The 18,431-nt window shown below is 33.6% G+C and overlaps 1 protein-coding gene across 26 annotated transcripts in view; it reads left to right on the top strand.

The window, feature by feature from the left end:
• BCLAF1 (BCL2 associated transcription factor 1) overlaps positions 1 to 17,867 on the top strand; it is a 31,161-nt gene extending 13,294 nt beyond the window's left edge. For 4 of the 26 annotated variants that reach the window (XR_009601656.1, XR_009601652.1, XR_009601655.1 and 1 more), the window contains exons 6-14: positions 38 to 207; positions 2,509 to 2,614; positions 3,647 to 3,731; positions 6,148 to 6,323; positions 7,449 to 7,629; positions 8,686 to 8,832; positions 14,901 to 15,113; positions 15,270 to 15,358; positions 16,464 to 17,867. Coding sequence is in view for 18 of the 26 variants with exons in the window: in XM_060419713.1 (XP_060275696.1) it covers positions 38 to 207; positions 2,509 to 2,614; positions 3,647 to 3,731; positions 6,148 to 6,323; positions 7,449 to 7,629; positions 8,686 to 8,832; positions 14,901 to 15,161 (1,126 nt within the window). In the remaining 8 variants the exon portion in view is untranslated. Of the gene's footprint in view, positions 1 to 37; positions 208 to 2,508; positions 2,615 to 3,646; positions 3,732 to 6,147; positions 6,324 to 6,456 lie in introns of all 26 variants that reach the window. The other 22 variants (XM_042253515.2, XM_012182957.5, XM_042253514.2 and 19 more) reach the window with 7 other exon arrangements.
• Positions 17,868 to 18,431: the final 564 nt, after the last annotated feature.

Here is an 18,431-nt window from a genome sequence, read left to right as displayed (position 1 = left end):
TGTTTGTATGTGTCTGTCTGTTACCGATATGCTCCAGACCTGCTTCCTTGACTAAAGACAGACTGCTTGCTAGTACACTTGTCCATTCTGTCAAGAAGGAGCAAGAATTCCGATCCATCTTTGACCACATTAAGTTGCCACAGGCCAGCAAAAGCACATCTGAGTCATTTATTCAACACATTGTGTCCTTGGTTCATCATGTTAAAGGTATGTTTAGTATTGTGAATTATATTTTTCTTGCAAGTAAAAAAAAAATTAACAGCTATGCATAATAATGATGTACCCTAGGGCTCTATGTAGACTATTAAAATTTTGTATAAATAGCACTTCATAAATGAGATACCAGTCTTGTTAACATTAACACACCTATTTAATAAAGTGATTTTTAATATTTAATAAGTGAAATGTAAGTAAAATTAAAACATACCCTGAAAATCTGTATCATGATAAAAAATGATACAGATTTATACAGTGCTGAAAGTCTTTGAAATGTGCCATAATACTGTCTTTGAAGTTCAGAGTGCTTGCAGATTATCTTTGATTGCATTCGTAAGACTTGTATTAATATACTCTTGGTATAGATTTCTAACAGAGTGGTGCAATGTTGTTACTATTATGAAGAATTTCTTTTTAACCTTTAAAGAAACTTGAAACCAGTGGGGAGGGGAAAACAGTATTTCTCTGTTAATTTTGTATTACTTAATTTGTTATAGTATTTTACTTTTTTATATGATAAATCAGAAAACTTTATTAGGATTTTTAAAAGGGGAAAAAGTTCAAGAAATTTAAAAGTATGTTAGGTAAGTAGTGATACTATGAGTAGTGAATGACTAAGGATAAAAATGATGATATTTCTTGAGGTCCTGGGGATGATGAAGGATGTTCTTTTCAACTGAAGTAGTGATGTTCTCTTTTCACCGGTGTCTAATTTTAGTTCCAGAGTTACTAATAATTTTCAAAGATTTTAGCTTGCGACTTTTTGTGTTTGAAAGGGAGTTTACCTTGAAGTAGGTTTCTTACCCAGGAATCTCCGTGGCTGTTGCTCTGAAAAGCCGTTTTTGAAAAGTTTGTCTTTGGACCTGAGAACAACTCATAGGTGAAACTTATCACTCAGGAATTCTTAATGCACTTGATATTTCAAAATAGTGAAGAGTTAATGAATTTCTTTTTTACTGTAATTATTTAAACGTAGTAACAAAAGAGTTTTGCTATTTGGCTATGACTAGGTTTATGAACCAATTTATGACCATATTACTGTGGTGCATAGAATATGAAACATTAACATTTTTTCTTTTTTCTTTTTTTTTTTTTTTTACCTGTCTCTACATTTTACAATTTATTGCTGAATTTTGAGATCAGGTTTTGATAAATTTTTCCTTTTTCCTTTTTTTTTGAAGAAAAGAACTGTAGTTATGTTTCATTATTGGTATTGTGCAACCGATCTGAACAGCTCTTACTTCGTATAGAGCTGAAAATGCCCAGTGATGTTTTCTTTTTCATTGTAACTAGGTCCTGGAATATGTTTTGAAATGGCAAATCCATGTTTCAAAGTAAAATAGCTGTTGAAAGATACAGGCAAAGTTGAATCTTCTGTCTTCCTGGCAAAAATGGCATAAAAACTGAGTTGCTAGCTCAAATTCCTGGGTTTCATGGAATTATGATTGAGGCACTACCCTGGTAGTGGCCATTTCAAGTTTTAATGATTGGTTATGAGACATGTGCTGGATATTGGGCGGTAAGTTGACACAGATGTATGTTGACCTGTTAAGCAGATAGCTTGCTTCGTAATGTAACATTTCATGACTTTATACGTCTTTCTATATTACATCAACAGCATATCTTGAAATGGTTTAAAAAAGAATTGGTGTTGATATTACTAATTTTTAAATTGTTAAAAGACAAGACAGTAATATCAAATGTACTGTCAGGTTTGCCAAGATGCCAGATTTTTGGAGTAATTAGTGTTAATTGATATAAAAAATATTTTTCCAATTGAAGTGCCAGTATTCAGTTTTTTCTTAAAGCCGGTTTTTGTAAACAACATAGTTCTTGCCAAAATAATTTTATTAGTTTATTAAAACAAGCTTTGCAAGTTATTTTAGTATTTTTGTTTTCTGCAAATGATTACTTGAAGTTAACTTCATTGGTTCATATTGGCAAGGCTTAAGGACATTGACGTATTATTGTTGCTTTTTGTTTAATTTGAGGAAGTGTAGTGCGTTATTGAAATGGAATTAGAGAGAGACTCTTGATTTAGTATATTTATTGTTCTTGGATTATATGTAATGTTGACAGAGACCTGTGAGGAACTTTGCATCAGTTACCTGTTAAGGTACAAGAAGTTACGTGGGACAGGGTAGGAGTTCTTTGTAACACTTGATTCTCTTCTACTAGGTTTCTTGAGTATTTTTATTTTCTATTCACCTGCTACATGCCCTTCTGTCACAATTGAAAATTCCTCTTAAGGTAAAGGTAACTAATTGGGCAGTGTTTCTCCTAAATCAACAGAGCAATACTTCAAATCATCTTCAATGACCCTAAACGAGAGGTTCACTTCGTATCAGAAAGCCACTGAAGAACATAGTGCCAGGCAAAAGAGCCCTGAGATTCACAGGTATGTATACTGGGCATGTAAAAATGTTGTTTTGATAGGAAGACACTGTTAAATAAGTTCATGTTGAAGCTATAAATAAGATACATGAAACTATATGGGTATCATGACTCAAATGAAAATTTGTAATTTACCATTTCTTTTTAGTTTTCAGTTTATTTGGTTAAAACTCGTTGTTAGAACTTAAAATACTCACTCTTACCACTTCCCAGTATGGAATTAAATAGTTAGCAATTTTTCTTCTGGGAGGGGGTTGGATGCCTAGAGTAAGTAACCCTTGAATTTTATTCACTTCAAGTAAGTTTGTAAAATAAAAATGCTTGGTGAGATAGAATTGTTCCTTGTGGAAAGATCGTGAATTTGAAGTTAGATAGTTATTTTCAGTTCCTTGCTCTCACTTAATTGCATTGTGATAAAAAAGTTATTTAATCTCTGAATTTTTTTTTTCTATCTACAAATAAGAATAACAAATAAAATATCCTGTTTTGCAGGATGATGGTGACAGTATTAATTGTTAAGTATCTTAATTCAGTGCTTAGTACATAGTGGGTATGGTTTTGGTGGTCACTGCTGAAAGAGGCACTGAGAAGATTCAACTGACAGTAGCTTAAGAACGCAAGGAGAGGCACAGAATAAAACTAAAGATACTGAATATGTAAAAATATGGGAGATAACTTAAGAACAAATAATCCTATTTGTGTATTCGTTGATACTGATATATGCTGATACTTAAAAGATAATTTTAATCAAAAAAGTTTTTTCTTTTTTGATTATTAAAGTAAGCTTGATATCTTAAAACGATCAGGCTTCATTTGTACATAAATAATTGGAGGCATTTAAATTTATTTTTAATAAGTACAGTTTTTATTTCTTAATTATCATTAGGAATTAGATTAATAATCTTGCTATACTAAATTTAGTCAACTGGGAGAGAAACAACTGTCTGGTATTCCCTTTCCAAAAATGGACAGATTTTAGGAATTTGTGGAATCATAAAATTAATGTGACTACAAATAGACTTTATTTTACATTAAGGAGAATTGACATCTCTCCAAGTGCCCTGAGGAAGCATACCCGTTTAGCAGGGGAAGAGAGAGTTTTTAAAGAAGAAAATCAAAAGGTATGTTTTGAATGCACTTTTTCTTTTCCATGTTAACTTCTGGTTAGTTAATGATATTGTTCTAATAAGCAGTTTGTCTAGGCAAAATGTTTATAGACATCATTGATTATAACTTGTAAATATATATATTTATGTATATATCTATATCTGTAGTAGTGTGTATGTGGTGTTTCTTCCTATAAAAAAAATTAAGCTCACCTTTTACTATATGTTAAACCAAGAATAATTAATTTAAATGCTAATGAAAGGAAAAAAGTATTTCTAAGAAAAAGGCAAAGAATCAGTGAGTAGACAGAAAAATTATAATAGGAAAGATACACATTATATAAAGATTTTTGTTAGAGGTGAAATGGGTAATCCAGAATAAATATTCCTTGATTTATGGGTGCCTAAATTAATATCTTTAGGTTCTTCAAAGAGAGAACAGGAAGTAATTGCCATGCTACTGGGTATTTTTGATCTGGACTAAGAAATGAGCATTCTAAGAACTGGTTTACAAATGAACACTTGGAATAAAAACTGTGTTACTATTGGAATATTGTAGATTTTGGGGAAGAATGCCTTTAAACTTCAGAAAGGAGTCTGAATGACTGGCATTGGGGTCGGGGGACTTTTAAGAATGGAATTCAGTCATTAAGGGGACTCTGTTTAATTGATAATTTGATATTTCCTAGGTAGATTAGTCTATGTGACAGGCCATAACATTCTAGTTGAAATGTGGAGCAAGGTTAAAAGGGAGCAACTGTCTGTTGTAATGAGAAGGTTAGGGACTTGTAACGGTATTACTTGGTTCCAGTCGTGGCCATTACTGAGTACTGTCTTGATAATAGGAATGTGATTAGCTTTTTGGATGTCGGTTTCCTGATAAGAAAAATGAGAATACATCTGTTTTGCAGAGTTGAATAACTGGGCTGTTACGATAAATTGGCACTTTATTACTAGAAGTTGTTACTAAGGCTTTCATTTATAAGCTTTTTAATTAGGCATGCTATTAATTTATTAAATAAGAAATTTAGAGCTTAGAAAGTGGTGTCTTTGCGTGGGGGAAATTGGTTTTGGTAAAGCAGATTCTGAGAAGTGAATGCTAATTTTGGCTTTTATTTTCAATATCTTGGGTTCACTGTTGATTAATTTTGTTTTGCCCACAATTTAGTCTATTCTTGTACTCTGACAGAGTGAGTGTCTTTCTTCTCTCTTCATTATTCAGACCAGGTTTTGATCTAGAGGAGAGAAAATAGTGATAACTAATGGAAGGATAAGAGGAAAAGACATTGCTTTTTATCCTTTATCTTCCTATCTGAATGAACAATTAACATACATGTAGTAGTGTGTAGTTTACATAGATAGTTTGGTGTTTACAAAGTACTTCCACCTATACTGTTACCCAAGGGCTTGCCAATAGCATATTACTAGGTGAATAGGAAAGTTTTTGCTCTTGATTAGATTTTCTCATAACTATGGGAGCAAATAGGTGAGTAGCTGATACCATTTGGACATATACTTCCAGTTTTAGGAATGTTTATGAACATTGTAGCTAGACTTCCCAGAGTAAGTACTTCTTATTGTTGAATACTAGCAAGGATGTCCACATTGCTTAGCATCTTACTGATGTATAATTTTTCTTCATTCCTAGATGCCTCTTTCCATCTTCCTAAATTATATAGTATTTGAAAAAGCAATGGAACAAGAAGGAGGTGAATTGTGACCCAGTTAAACTAATGTCCGTTGCAATACCTGAATTGAGAAAGGGCAGTATATGGCCCAGATACTGAGTACAGGATTGGGAATGACTCTTTCTGGCTTTGTTTCTACCCTTGTTCAACCTCAGTTGGTTTCATTAATCATATTATGTTTGCATGTTATGGAAAATACAGAATATTTAACTTGTAAAGTGATTTTTATCGGGTTGGTCAACTAATTTGGGAAGAACTTGATGATAATGAGGCTTAAATAATGAGAACCATTTACTTTAGGATCCCTTAACTTTACTGTCAGATGGCTATACCCACAACTGAGTATAATCTCTATCATTGTTAAAGTATATAAAAAGCTGTTTCGAAAGATGAGGGATAATTAATGAGGATGTACCGAGTGGAAAAATAATTATATCATTTTACTATATGAAAGTTTATTATGGATTGCTTTGAACAGAAACCTATGACATTTTGAAGACAATTAGCTTTTAATTACTTCTCCAGTCCTGTTGTACTTGTGTTCACAAGTGTTTAGTGAAAACAGCAAGTATGTTTTTAAACAAAAACTTAAGTATGGAAGTAGTATGTTATATTCATTCTTTTCTGCTACTAAAAATGCCAGCTTAGAAACTGGCCAAAAAAAAATTGGTATTTTATATATATATTTCTTTTTTTTCCCTATAGTTTCCCTGAAATCTGCATTTTACATCTGTCTTTTCTAGGGAGATAAAAAATTAAGATGTGATTCTGCTGATCTTCGGCATGACATAGACCGTCGGAGAAAAGAAAGAAGTAAAGAACGGGGGGATTCCAAGGGCTCCAGGGAATCCAGTGGATCAAGAAAGCAGGAAAAAACTCCAAAAGATTACAAGGAATACAAATCTTACAAAGATGACAGGTAATTGTTGAAACTGTCGGAGTTAGGTTTTAGCTTCTAATTAGCCTTTAATAATTGTCAGCTTAATTGCTTTCAATTTTGACTGTGTAATCGAATGTTTAAATTTAAACAATTAAAATTATTTGTTTTACAGCAAAAATGTATTTGTCTTTTACACGGCTTATGGTGGATGAGGACAAAAACTTTGGAATAGCAAGCTAACACTGAAAAAAAATGACAAATTAATGTGTCCTATTATCCAGGCTACATCAGGAGGTTGGACTTCAATGCAGTGCATTTCTAGAAACAGTTTGTGTAAGAACTTTGGTTCGTTATGCTTGATTCCGCACTTTTTCAACTCATAACACCCAGAGTACAAGAATTTTAAACTGATGTCTAGTGGTTTAACATGGGAGAGTTGGGGGGGAGGAAGGACTAGTTTTTTTGAAATAGCAATGTGTATTAGGCTTTCAAAGTAATGTTTCCATGGATACTGTTAGAAGTGGTAAGAGTTATCGCAGGTATGACCTTTTCGGGTATTGCAGTAGAATCATGTATTGATCATGATAGAGTCAAGTAAATATTAGGAATACTAAGTATCATAGATAATCGTTTTTCTTGCTGTTCATTAGGTGAATGGTGGTAATTTTACTTGTGTTTTTAAGTTTATAATTAATTTTAATTTCCTGGTATTTATAATGTCTTATGCCTTTTATTTCAATAACGGAGTTATGGCCCAATCTGTATCAACTGTTTTCACCTAGGGTTGTACAAACTGCAGTCATTTTGAAACATGGCCTTAAGGACATTCATACTTTTTCCTACTCTTCCCTTCCTTTCCTTAAAAAAAAAAAAAGAATGTTAAAAATGTTGAACTGAACTTTATATTCTTGAAGTTTCCAGACTGCTAGTTTCTAACTGGCAGGTCATAGCATGTTTTCCAGTAGTGATATAAAACAAATATTGGAGGAGGATGGAAACAGACTATGTCAAAGTTGAACACCCAATCATTTTAGTTTCATGCTAATTTTAATAGGGGATAGTTTCTTTGACTTGAAAAATATCCCTCTTATTGTAAGATACAGCAGGGTCTTTCATAGTCTTTTTTTTAAATAGCACATTTTTCTTGTTTCTTTTATTTTTCAGTAAACATAAAAGTAGAGAGCAAGATCATTCTCGATCTTCATCCTCTTCAGCATCACCTTCTTCTCCTAGTTCTCGAGAAGAAAAGGAGAGTAAGAAGGAAAGAGAAGAAGAATTTAAAACTCACCATGAGCTGAAAGAATACTCAGGCTTTGCAGGAGTTAGCCGACCACGAGGAACCTTTGTAAGTAATAAAATTATTTTCTGTCTTTGATAGAACTTTAGCGCACTGTACATAAGGAAAGTAAGATATATGATGATTTAGTCATTGTTGTATGAGTCATTACTCCTGAAGTCTTTAAAATGGTATTTGATATATCTTTATTAAGAAATGCCATTTGGGAGAGTGAGGAGGAGCTGGAGCTGGGATGATAACCTCCTTTGTATAGAAAGTAAAAAATCCATGTTTTTGCCTGATTTTGAAAATATTCCATTTTGAGATTTAGAAGCATCTGTATAACGTACTAACTGTGGATTCAATAACTGTACATAGTGCTTAGAGACCCAAGAGTCAAGGAAAGTTAATAATTTAGATCCATTTCTTTAGTCACTTTTTTATTAATAAGAGCATGTTTTGAAACAGATCCATGTTTGTATTAACAACTTTTCATTTTTGCCTATTCAAATTCTTTTTTATATGTGTGTCAGTCATAGAAATTACAAGACTTTTTATCCTACCTAGTATATATATTATTATTCCTATGTTTCCATAAATTCTTACAATTGTAAATTTAATGATTTCATATCTTCTTGACTCCTTAATGTCTAGGTTCAGATTTCTAACTTAAGCTAGTATCCAGTTAGTTGTTAGTAGGGTTTATTGATTAGATCATTTGGGAAAGAGAAGAGCTTTGCCCATATGGTGAAAGGTGTAGTTAACACTTAGGACTCCTGTGTAATTCAAAGAAATTAGACAACTCTTTCGGCTAGTAAAAGGGAAAAGAAACAACTTCTTAAAATTTAAACTATTTAAAAATTTTAGTTCAGGCCATGAAAGAAAGTGCAGTGTTCTGACAACTTAGGTTGACTGTGCATTTCTTCTTAACCTATTCAGCTTTCAATAGGCAGAATTTTTTCTGTCCTTACTAGTATAAAATGGCCACCCTTTCCATCCTCAGTGGCTGTGAAGTTGAGATTTAGGGAAGAAATTAGGGAATGTTTTTTGTTACTGCAGTAAAATTAGAGTTTGCATGTAACTTAATACCTTTTGATTTCATTACTAAACAACTTTGTTAATCAGTTTCGAATTAGAGGCAGAGGAAGAGCCAGAGGAGTTTTTGCTGGGACAAATACTGGTCCAAACAACTCAAATACTACTTTTCAAAAGAGACCGAAGGAAGAGGAATGGGATCCAGAATATACCCCAAAGAGCAAGAAGTACTTCTTGGTGGGTGTTAGAAATCTGTTTATTTGGTTTGCATTAATTTTCAAAGCATACTGGGTGAATACATTTGAGTACAGGCATCCACTACTATGAGAAGTTTTTACTATAATATAGGAAACTTTTAAAATAAATCATTACCCAGATGATTTGAAGTTTTGAACATGTGGGTCCCTTTAGTCCTTTTTACACCTTATTGATATTATCTATGGACTGGTCAGTGTAAAGTAAAAATTTCCCTGATTTGATAGTCACGTTCAGAGAAGAACATTAAACTGTTTCATATCTGTCTATAAGACGGTAAAGTTAAGAAGGTAAATCATTAAGATTTCCCTTTCATCACCACAGCTGTTTGTTTAATTGAAAGACAAGGAGAAGAATTCTTTCACAGTGCATGTAATTAAGGTTTTCAGGAGGTTGTTAACTTTTATTGGAGTAAAAGGAAGAGGAAAAATTGCTCGATACACATTAATTTGACACTTCCTTGTGATGCTCTTCTCTCTGAATTAGTTTGTAAGGGATGAAGCTAGAGGAGGTGGGTCCTGAAAGATTCTCTAAGTAATGATGGAAATTTTTTACATTTTGGCACGGGAGAAGAGGGTTTATCTTCCATTATAGAAACTTAAGGAAATACCAAAACTATTAACAGAGTATTCATTTTTGTCATAGCTTTTCAGGGAAGTCATGTTTTAGAGATTATTTCTGAAGACTAGTTGTTTTGTTGAACCAAGGAGGAAAATAGTGCTGAGTTTTTAGAAATGTGTCTTTCATTTGACTTTTTATGAGTATATTTGAATAAAGCTGAATGTCCCAGCCTTCTGCCAAGGTGGACTATATAGCTGTATTCTGAACTAGATATATATTTTGGTTGAAGAATGGGCATTGTAGTTGTTTCAAAAATTTCCATTTATCTCTTTTTTGGAGTACTTTAATGACCAAGAGTCTGGAAAAGTTAAATTTTTACAGAGTGCATTATGCATAATGTTTCCACAATCTGTGCTCCTTTGAGGAAAAATTTATGCTTGACTTGACAATCTCTGGAAAGTGAAAGGTGTTTTATTCAGTTACAGAAAGTTTAAAAGATGTATTTCATTTTTAATATAGGAATTTATAAATTAATACACTGCTGTTTATGCTATGGATGGAAAGATACGTAGGATTTCAATTTTTGGTTTAAGAGACTGGTAATAGAGAACATTCTAAATACATACTGTGGATGTCCTCCTGAGGAAGAGTGGATTATTGCGAAGGAGATACTGATTAAGAGAGACTTTGTAGACCAGTTTGGATTGAATCTTAAGCTTAAAAGATGAGCAGGTGTGCTGTAAAAAAGCAGGAGTGAAACATCCTAATCTAGAGAGTTCCAGTACTCAAGTGGCTAGATGATTGGTATAAGTTTGGGAAAATTAAGAAGAAGCAGGGGCCAAATTGTGGAAGACAATAATACTTGAGTAAATTTGGATGTTAAGCAGAGTTTGGGAAAACATGGCTGTGACAAACAGACCTGAGACGTAATTGAGTGTCTAAGGGACTAGTTTTGAAAAATGTTAAAGCCACATTTATGAAGGCTTATTTAGGGACCCTCTAGTTTGGTGTTGGAAGCGAGAAGAAAGGATATTGCAGGCACAGGGAATACAAAGGAAAGCAGCTCATTTGACGTGAAGGTTAAGTTCTGGTATGGAAGTGCCCAAGATATAATAAGTGGAAATGTGCAGTAGGTAGGTGCTAACACAGATCTAGAGAGAAAAAAAATCTAGGTTCTATTATACGGTCACAGAACCACAGTAATATCACCCAGTCAGAAGAGAAGAGATTAAAAGGCCAACTTTTCAAAGGTGTGAATGAGGAGCAAGTGCTTATAAAAATGCCAGACGGTAAAACAAGTATAAAAGCACAAAAACTTAAGGAAATGAGAGGTAAACAAGTTAAATAATTGTTTAACACTTCAAACATTTTACAAATATTTAATTTGGTGGCTCAGAGGATAAAGAATCTGCCTGCAGTGCAGGAGACCCAGGTTTGATCCCTGGGTTGGAAAGATTCCCTGGAGAAGGGAATGACTACCCACTCAGTATTCTTGCCTGAAGAGTCCCATGGACGAAGAAGCCTGGTGGGATACAGTCCATGGGATTGCAAAGACACAACTGAGTGACTAACACTTTCACTTTTCTATGACATTCTTTCTAGTATTATAGTTTTTGTCTTAAATTGGGACATAATTATTTTTGATTAGCATATAATTAGGCTTTAGTTCGGAGAAGGTGATGGCACCCCACTCCAGTACTCTTGCCTGGAAAATCCCATGGATGGAGAAGCCTGGTGGGCTGCAGTCCATGGGGTCGCTAGGAGTTGGACACGACTGAGCGACGTCATGTTCACTTTTCACTTTCATGTATTGGAGAAGGCAATGGCAGCCCACTCCAGTGTTCTTGCCTGGAGAACCCCAGGGACAGGGGAGCCTGGTGGGCTGCCATCTACGGGGTCGCACAGAGTCGGACGTGACTGAAGCGACTTAGCAGGAGCAGCAGCAGGCTTTAGTTACACTAATCAAGAGGAATGTTACTTAGGGTTCCACATGTTGCTGTTCTGGACTATATTTTAAAGTCCTCGTTTCTGTATGAGACATCATGTGCATTTGTCACAGGCTAGTGCTCACTAGAAGTGAAACTAATGTCACATTTCTTCTTATATATAAATCAGTTCCCCAAGTTAATTGTTTTGGTTGTTAATGAGCCATTGGAATGCCAGCTTTGGTTTCTACATGTGTATTTATGGATAGTCTAAAGATATTTTTCAGTGATGAGACTAGAAATACAAAATTTTTAAAAAATTCAAAATGAGTGAAGTTGAAAGCTATAGATTCCTCTAGGTTTTTTTCAGAATAATTAATAAGCATGGACATTCTGTCCATAGTAATGAAACATTTAATACTTAGTAATAATAATGGATAACATTTACTGAGCATTTTGCTCGGCACCATTCTTAGTGTTTTGAAATGAAAGTGAAAGTCGCTCAGTTTGTTTTCATGCTTGTAAAGTCATTTTGAGGTAGGACCATTATTCAGTTTATATAGATGAAAAACACAGAGGTACAGAGATTGAGCAGCTTGACCAAAGGTACTCAGCCAGAAGGAGTGGGGCTAGGATTTGAACCCATGCTTTAGGGTTCAAAGGTTCTTAACAGCATGTATCATTTTTCCTCCAGTACTTGGTAACAGTTACTGCATTCTTATCTGAAATTTCCCTTGTCTAAACTTTGAGTTATACAAAGATAAGATAATGTTTTCAATAATAAATATTTCAGGAAAGATAGTCTTTAGAACCTGAGATTCTCTGGAGGGATTGAGAGTATTTGTAAAGAGTTGGACCAGATGGGAAAGTACTGAAATGGGTAAGTTCCCCATGTTAATGTCATCTGAGGAAGAGAAAATTCCTTATGGGAACAGGGATTTGGATTGGAGCTTTAGTAAATTAACTCTTTTGAAACTTGATCATTCTGTAGAGAAGAGAAGACGATTCAGAAGATTTTGGTTCTATGGCCTCGTTTGTTAACATATTTTTTAACTGGAATTTTCCTTTAATAATTGTACGTATTTTTGACTGTTCTGTGTCTTCACTGCTGCTCATGCTTTTTCTCTAGTTGTGATGTTCAGACTTTCCATTTCAGTGGCTTTTCTTGTTGGAGATCATGGTTTCTAGAGCCTGTGAGTTCAGTAGATGTGGTTTCTGGGCTCTGCTGTACAGCCTTACTAGTTGTGATGCACGGGCTTAGTTGGCCATGACACTTGGGATCATCCTGGATCAGGGATCAAACGTGTGTCTCCTGCATTGGCAGGTGGATTCTTTACCATTGAGCCACCAAGGAAGGCCTCCATTAACATATTTTTGATTATATATTATAAATATCTCATATCCCCTTTATCTTCTGTAAAGTAGTTAATGTTAATTAATATACAGTAAGACTGAAATCTTGTAAGAATTTGAGGATTAAGACTCAGTATGCTTTAGGGCCTTCGTGATGGTCCATTGTTAAGACTCCGCACCTCCACTGTAGAGGGCAAGGGTTCCATCCCTGATCGGGGAACCAGTATTCTGCATGCCACTTGTCCAAAAAAGAAAAAGAACTAGTACGCTTAACATTAAAATGTCACTTCGGTAGCTGCTGGGATATCCTTTGAGAAACACAGGGTGATGATGTAGCTGTTGTTTAGTTTCAGATTATTGTGTAAGATGATTGTATATTTAAAAGTAATGGCTAGTCTAACTCTAGTGTCTAGCTTTGTTACTGCTTTTCCTGTTTTAGCTCTTGGCTACCTCAATTTAGTAGTCATTTATTGTTACCATGATTCCTGGGAAGCTTATTCTGAGGATGATGAGCATAAAGGGCATTGGAAAAGACTGGCTCTGTGGCTTTGGGCAAGTTACTCAGTTTCTCTGTCCCCCAGTTTCTTTATTCCTAAAGTGGAGTTAGTAACAGTATTTTACAGTTGTTGTGAGGATTAGATGAGTAAGTATATAGAAAATGCTGAGACCAATGCCTCATCCTTAGAAATAAGTACCATGTAAGCATTATTATCACCACCTTTGATTGAGTGCCTGCCTGTCAAGCACTGGGCTGGGCACTTTTTACAAATCATTTGTGTTCCTTTAAGACTATCTTTGGTTTTTTTAATGAGGAAGTAAAGTTCACTCAGTTTCTGTTAAGATTTAAATCCATACCTCTGGCTTGAAAACCCATTTGCTTCTTCCTACAAATTCATGGAATACTGTGTAAACACCACAAAGAGAAAGCATAAACTCTTACAGAGTTATGATGATAACAAAAAGGAGCTTGAAATTACATCATTCTATGTATGTATTATTTTGAGTGGCAGACTATTTTAAAATAGTTTATTTTGGATTTACAGTTAAACTTTGATGTACTGAAATGGTACATTTTTGATAGCTCCTAAGTTCATTCTTTGGTCATCTCACTGGTTTGATAAAGCTAGATAATTAGAAAATAAATTGGTGAGGGCTCTTTCACACTGTCTAATTACATGTGTGAACTTTTTAAGTCAGGTAGGAGGGTGAGCTATATTATGTGAATATGCACAAAGGCACATTCTTTGTTTTGAAAAGGTGCTTAGTTATGTATTCTTTTTTAAAAGTTTAGTGACTTTGGGACAGTTGGTCAGTATCAGTACTCCATAAGTTATGCAGCTATGTTTGTATTATACCTGTTGTCTCATGAAGGGGCATCATTCCCATTTTTTGTAGGTACAAACTTAAAAAGTTTGTTTGAGATGGGCAGCAGTTAAGGAGAACTTTTCATTTTTTGTTTTGTTCTTTGGGATGTAATACTTATCTACTCACACACAAAGTCAAGTACTTTTCACTTTTTCAGATTGTTTTGGTTAATGGAATAATTTGTAATTTGGGGAACAATCTATTTGGATGCAGTTAATAAAAAATTAAAGTTGAGATGTAATAGCTGCAGAATTTTAGGTTATTGAACAAGAAATAAGTTGAGGTATTACCCTAGGGATCATGCCATCCTGATTTGGCTTGTGCCCTTGCCAAGAAGATTAATATGTAATACATATTAATTTAGATTTATCTCAATAGGATTTTTAAAAGTCTGTAGCTATATGTAAGAGATACTTCTTACCACCTATTTTATTTAGTAAATGTTATTGATAATGTTGTAATGACATTTTTATACTTTGTTATGTATTTGTGACAGGTAATTTTGGGGGGAAAATATCAGTTACATTATCTCATTTATGCATAGTAGATTGAAGTAATGAAAAGCAGAACAATAAAAAATTTTGATAATTGGCAGTAATTTAGCAGTTGAGATTCTTCAGAAAACTGGGCAGCTTTCAAATGCTTGGGTTACTAAGCATGTAATTATTTACTTTTATGATGCAACATGTTTTGATGAAAAGTTCAGTTTTATTGATTTTGTGTATTTTAGAACAGTACGCACCTCATATACCCAATTTTCAGAACATTTATACAATAACACGATTGGGGATGTAATCATATTCCTTACAAGAAAGACATTTCTTTCTTTGTTTAACCTTTCTATAGCATGATGACAGAGATGATGGTGTGGATTATTGGGCCAAAAGAGGAAGAGGTCGTGGTACTTTTCAACGTGGCAGAGGGCGCTTTAACTTCAAAAAGTCAGGTAGCAGTCCAAAGTGGACTCATGACAAATACCAAGGGGACGGGATTGTTGAAGATGAAGAAGAGACCATGGAAAATAATGAAGAAAAGAAGGACAGACGCAAAGAAGAAAAGGTAGACATTTTCAACTTGTTAGTGGTTCTGATGTGTTCTTTTGTGTGAGTTTCTTGGGCCAGTTAGTTATTTGATTTTTAGATACAGGGATTATTTTGAATTATTTCCACTCTTCATATCTTTTCTAATCTTTATTTCCTTTCTCTTTTATTTTAGGAATAGGAAATCTGAAGTAAGATTGCAACAGAGAACAGAACTTGCACCCACCATTTTTTTTTACATGATTTTTGTTTTCAAATAAGAATGTAAGCATTTTACTTAAATTTTACTGTTTGCAAGTAGTCTAGAGAAATTTTGTTTTGAATCTTCAAATATCTTGAAAAATAGTAGACTGTATGTTGAAAATTGTACTGAAATAAAGTAGAAAATTGTTACGTACCATATTTGTAACTATCAACTTTTAAAAAAATATATACTTTTACTGTTTTTGTTACATGCATTGTAATTCTGCTTTGTCTATAAGATATGGTCAAGTACAGCTCTGTGAAAGTTCTGATTCTCTTCCCTCCCTGTTTGTGTTAATGTTTATTCTGAAGTAAACGTTAGCTCTACATACAAATCCCTGAAGAGGAATTGTCTATAGAGACCACACTAATTATTTTAACTGTATACATCTGTTTAACATTCTCCTTAATTCAAACACACTACATTGTAGGGTGACTAATTTTTGAAGAGTACCATGGAAAAAGTTGTTATTTTGGTAAACTAAACTAATTTAACATCTCATCAAATGTTTAAGATGGAAAAAAGCTTTGCCAATAGTTCAAAAGTACTAGCTGTTAAAAGTTAAATTGAAAAGTATGAAAAAATTTTTTTCTTAAACTGAAAGCAAGCAGTGGGCTATAAAAAAACATTTTTAGGAGCCTTTACTATTTGCATTCAAAATTCAGTGTTCTCTGTTTTATTTGAACGTTTGAGTCATGGTCTTAGATATCAGTTCTTTGAGAGAGGAATCTGGTTTGTAATAATACAAACAAAACCCCCATTCCTACTGAACGTCTTGCTTAAAAAAGAAAAACAGAACAAAGCCTGTAATTCTGATATTGGTATGGAAGAGGATTATTCTGCAGAATAACTTGATAACGTTAAAAAGATGTGTACCTGACGTCATATCTCACATACTTATTTGAGCTTTTAGACAGCTAAATCACTAGTTCATAGTCTAACTATAATGAATAATAGGCAAACAGAATATACTGCTCATTAGTAGTATTTTAAGAAACTTGTTTTCCAAATGTCACCAATAAAAAGATTTGACAGGAAGTTTGTCACAGCATTGATCTACCTTTTTTATTTTTTTCACTATTTCTGTTTCAGTTTGTAAAATGGGTTTTTCTTTTTCTTCCCAAGGGTTCTGTTCTTCAGGAAGATAATCTTTCAAATGTGAATTGCCTTTATGTTTATGATGATATCTCTTAGAAGGAATGAAAATCGGAAATAGTAAAATTTTGAGTGCTAAGTCTGCTCTGTGAGCATAATGTAAAAGTAGTCAAATTTCATTTTGTTAATTCAGCAACTGAATTAGTTGTATTTGTTTGCATTAAAAGATAATGATTATTGTGTTAGTGTAAACAAGCATTTTAAGTGTATGGCTCGTTCATGCTCACTGATGATTTGGGATGCTTCTGGCACCTTGATTGCAGTCAGAGCATTTATCTAACAGCTATATGAGGGGAAAAATAGAAAAATAAAACTCAACAAATGTGATGTTCATGGCCCTAAGATCCTTAAGCATTGCATGATTTCTCTTATTTTGTTTTTCTGAAATTGAGCAGAAAGGAAACACTGTAAAAACAAATATATGTTGCATTAATCAGGACATAACTAATATTCTAGTCAGCATAGCACATAATTACATGCTAAAGTAACATGGATTTGATCTCCAACACAGGAAAATTTTCACGACCATTTTATTTTATACAAATAAATTTAGCTTTTATTTTAACAATTATTATTCGGTTAGATACTGAATCTCTATACATGACTATAAATGTGCAGTTTTGCTTTTCCACATAAGAGAAGTGGAAAGGGGAATTTACTGAGAATTTAATAGGAAGTAGGAGTAAAGCTACTTAAATCCTGTCAGCAGGTTACAAGTTCAAGTGCATTGCTTTAACCCACATGTACTCATGTTTGGTTACTTGTATTAAAATTGAGGGGAAGAGTATCCTATTAGAATATAGTGGGAAAGGAGATTGTGAAAACACTTCAATAGAAAGCCATCGCGGCTGTTATCTTTGTTTTAGAGCCAAACATATAAAGAAGCCTGTCTCTAAACCACAATTCAACTCTATACTTCATGACATGTTATAAAAGCTGAATGGTTGCTCTTGTAAGGATATTTGTTTACAAGTGCCAGAAAATAGTAGCTGTTTGATAACCTGCATTAATAGATTTCCTTTTGCCTAGTGAAGGAAAATAAAAATAACCAAAGGATATTTCTAGAAAGGATTAAGAAAGCTGTTTAAGAAGGCCATGACTCAGTCCTTAGCTGTGTATACTTTTCAACATCTTAGAAATTTTAATATAAAAAGCAAAATTTGTTTTTCCTATTGCAGCCTACTTTTGGGAATTACTGTTTTTCCCTTTTGTCACAGTTAAAATCAAGTGTTGGGAATTCAATTACAATTTGAGTAAACATATACCCAATAAGAATGAATGTAGATGGCTAAACGATTCTTACTCAGTGTGATGTATAATGCAACAGGGACCCTTGTAAATTGTCATATGCCAATAAAATGTCATAAGTGGTAATAGCTGTTGTTTGTTTACCTGATTTTGAGACTATGTCTGTGTCTGTGCTATACAGCCAGTGTCAATGGTTTATGTCTAATTTATGTCTAACAGCTCATCTGTTAGTCAAGTTACTAGTATGATGGGGCTTTTGGGAAGATCAGTAAATATTCTGTAAAACTTCAAATTCACATCTATTTATTTCTTTTTTCCTCTGGAAACATGGGAAATGTTACAGTGGTGATTGTAAGCCATTTGTTAACACAGGAATTCCAAATTCTAGTCTAGCCCTCCTGTTCATGTGTTCATACAGGAACTGTCAGCTATAAATTATGATGGAGACAGCAGCATTACTTCGGTTTCTAAAAATGTAGTAGTTATTAACTAAAAAGTGTTGTTGTTGTTGTTGTTGTTGTCTTTGTTCACTTGAGTTAGAACTGGTGTAATTCTTAACTTCACTGAACCCTTTTGTAAGTTACTTGAAATATAAAGTGACCATTCTGTAACTTTACAAGAATTTTCACAGAAATTTGTGTGCTAAGGTAACATTTTGATTAATATAAATGTTACTCCTTTCTCTGTATG

The sequence above is a fragment of the Ovis aries genome, chromosome 8 (assembly GCF_016772045.2).
Source record: "Ovis aries strain OAR_USU_Benz2616 breed Rambouillet chromosome 8, ARS-UI_Ramb_v3.0, whole genome shotgun sequence".
Taxonomy (NCBI): Eukaryota; Metazoa; Chordata; class Mammalia; order Artiodactyla; family Bovidae; genus Ovis; species Ovis aries.
This window is presented reverse-complemented; position numbering and strand designations above follow the sequence as displayed.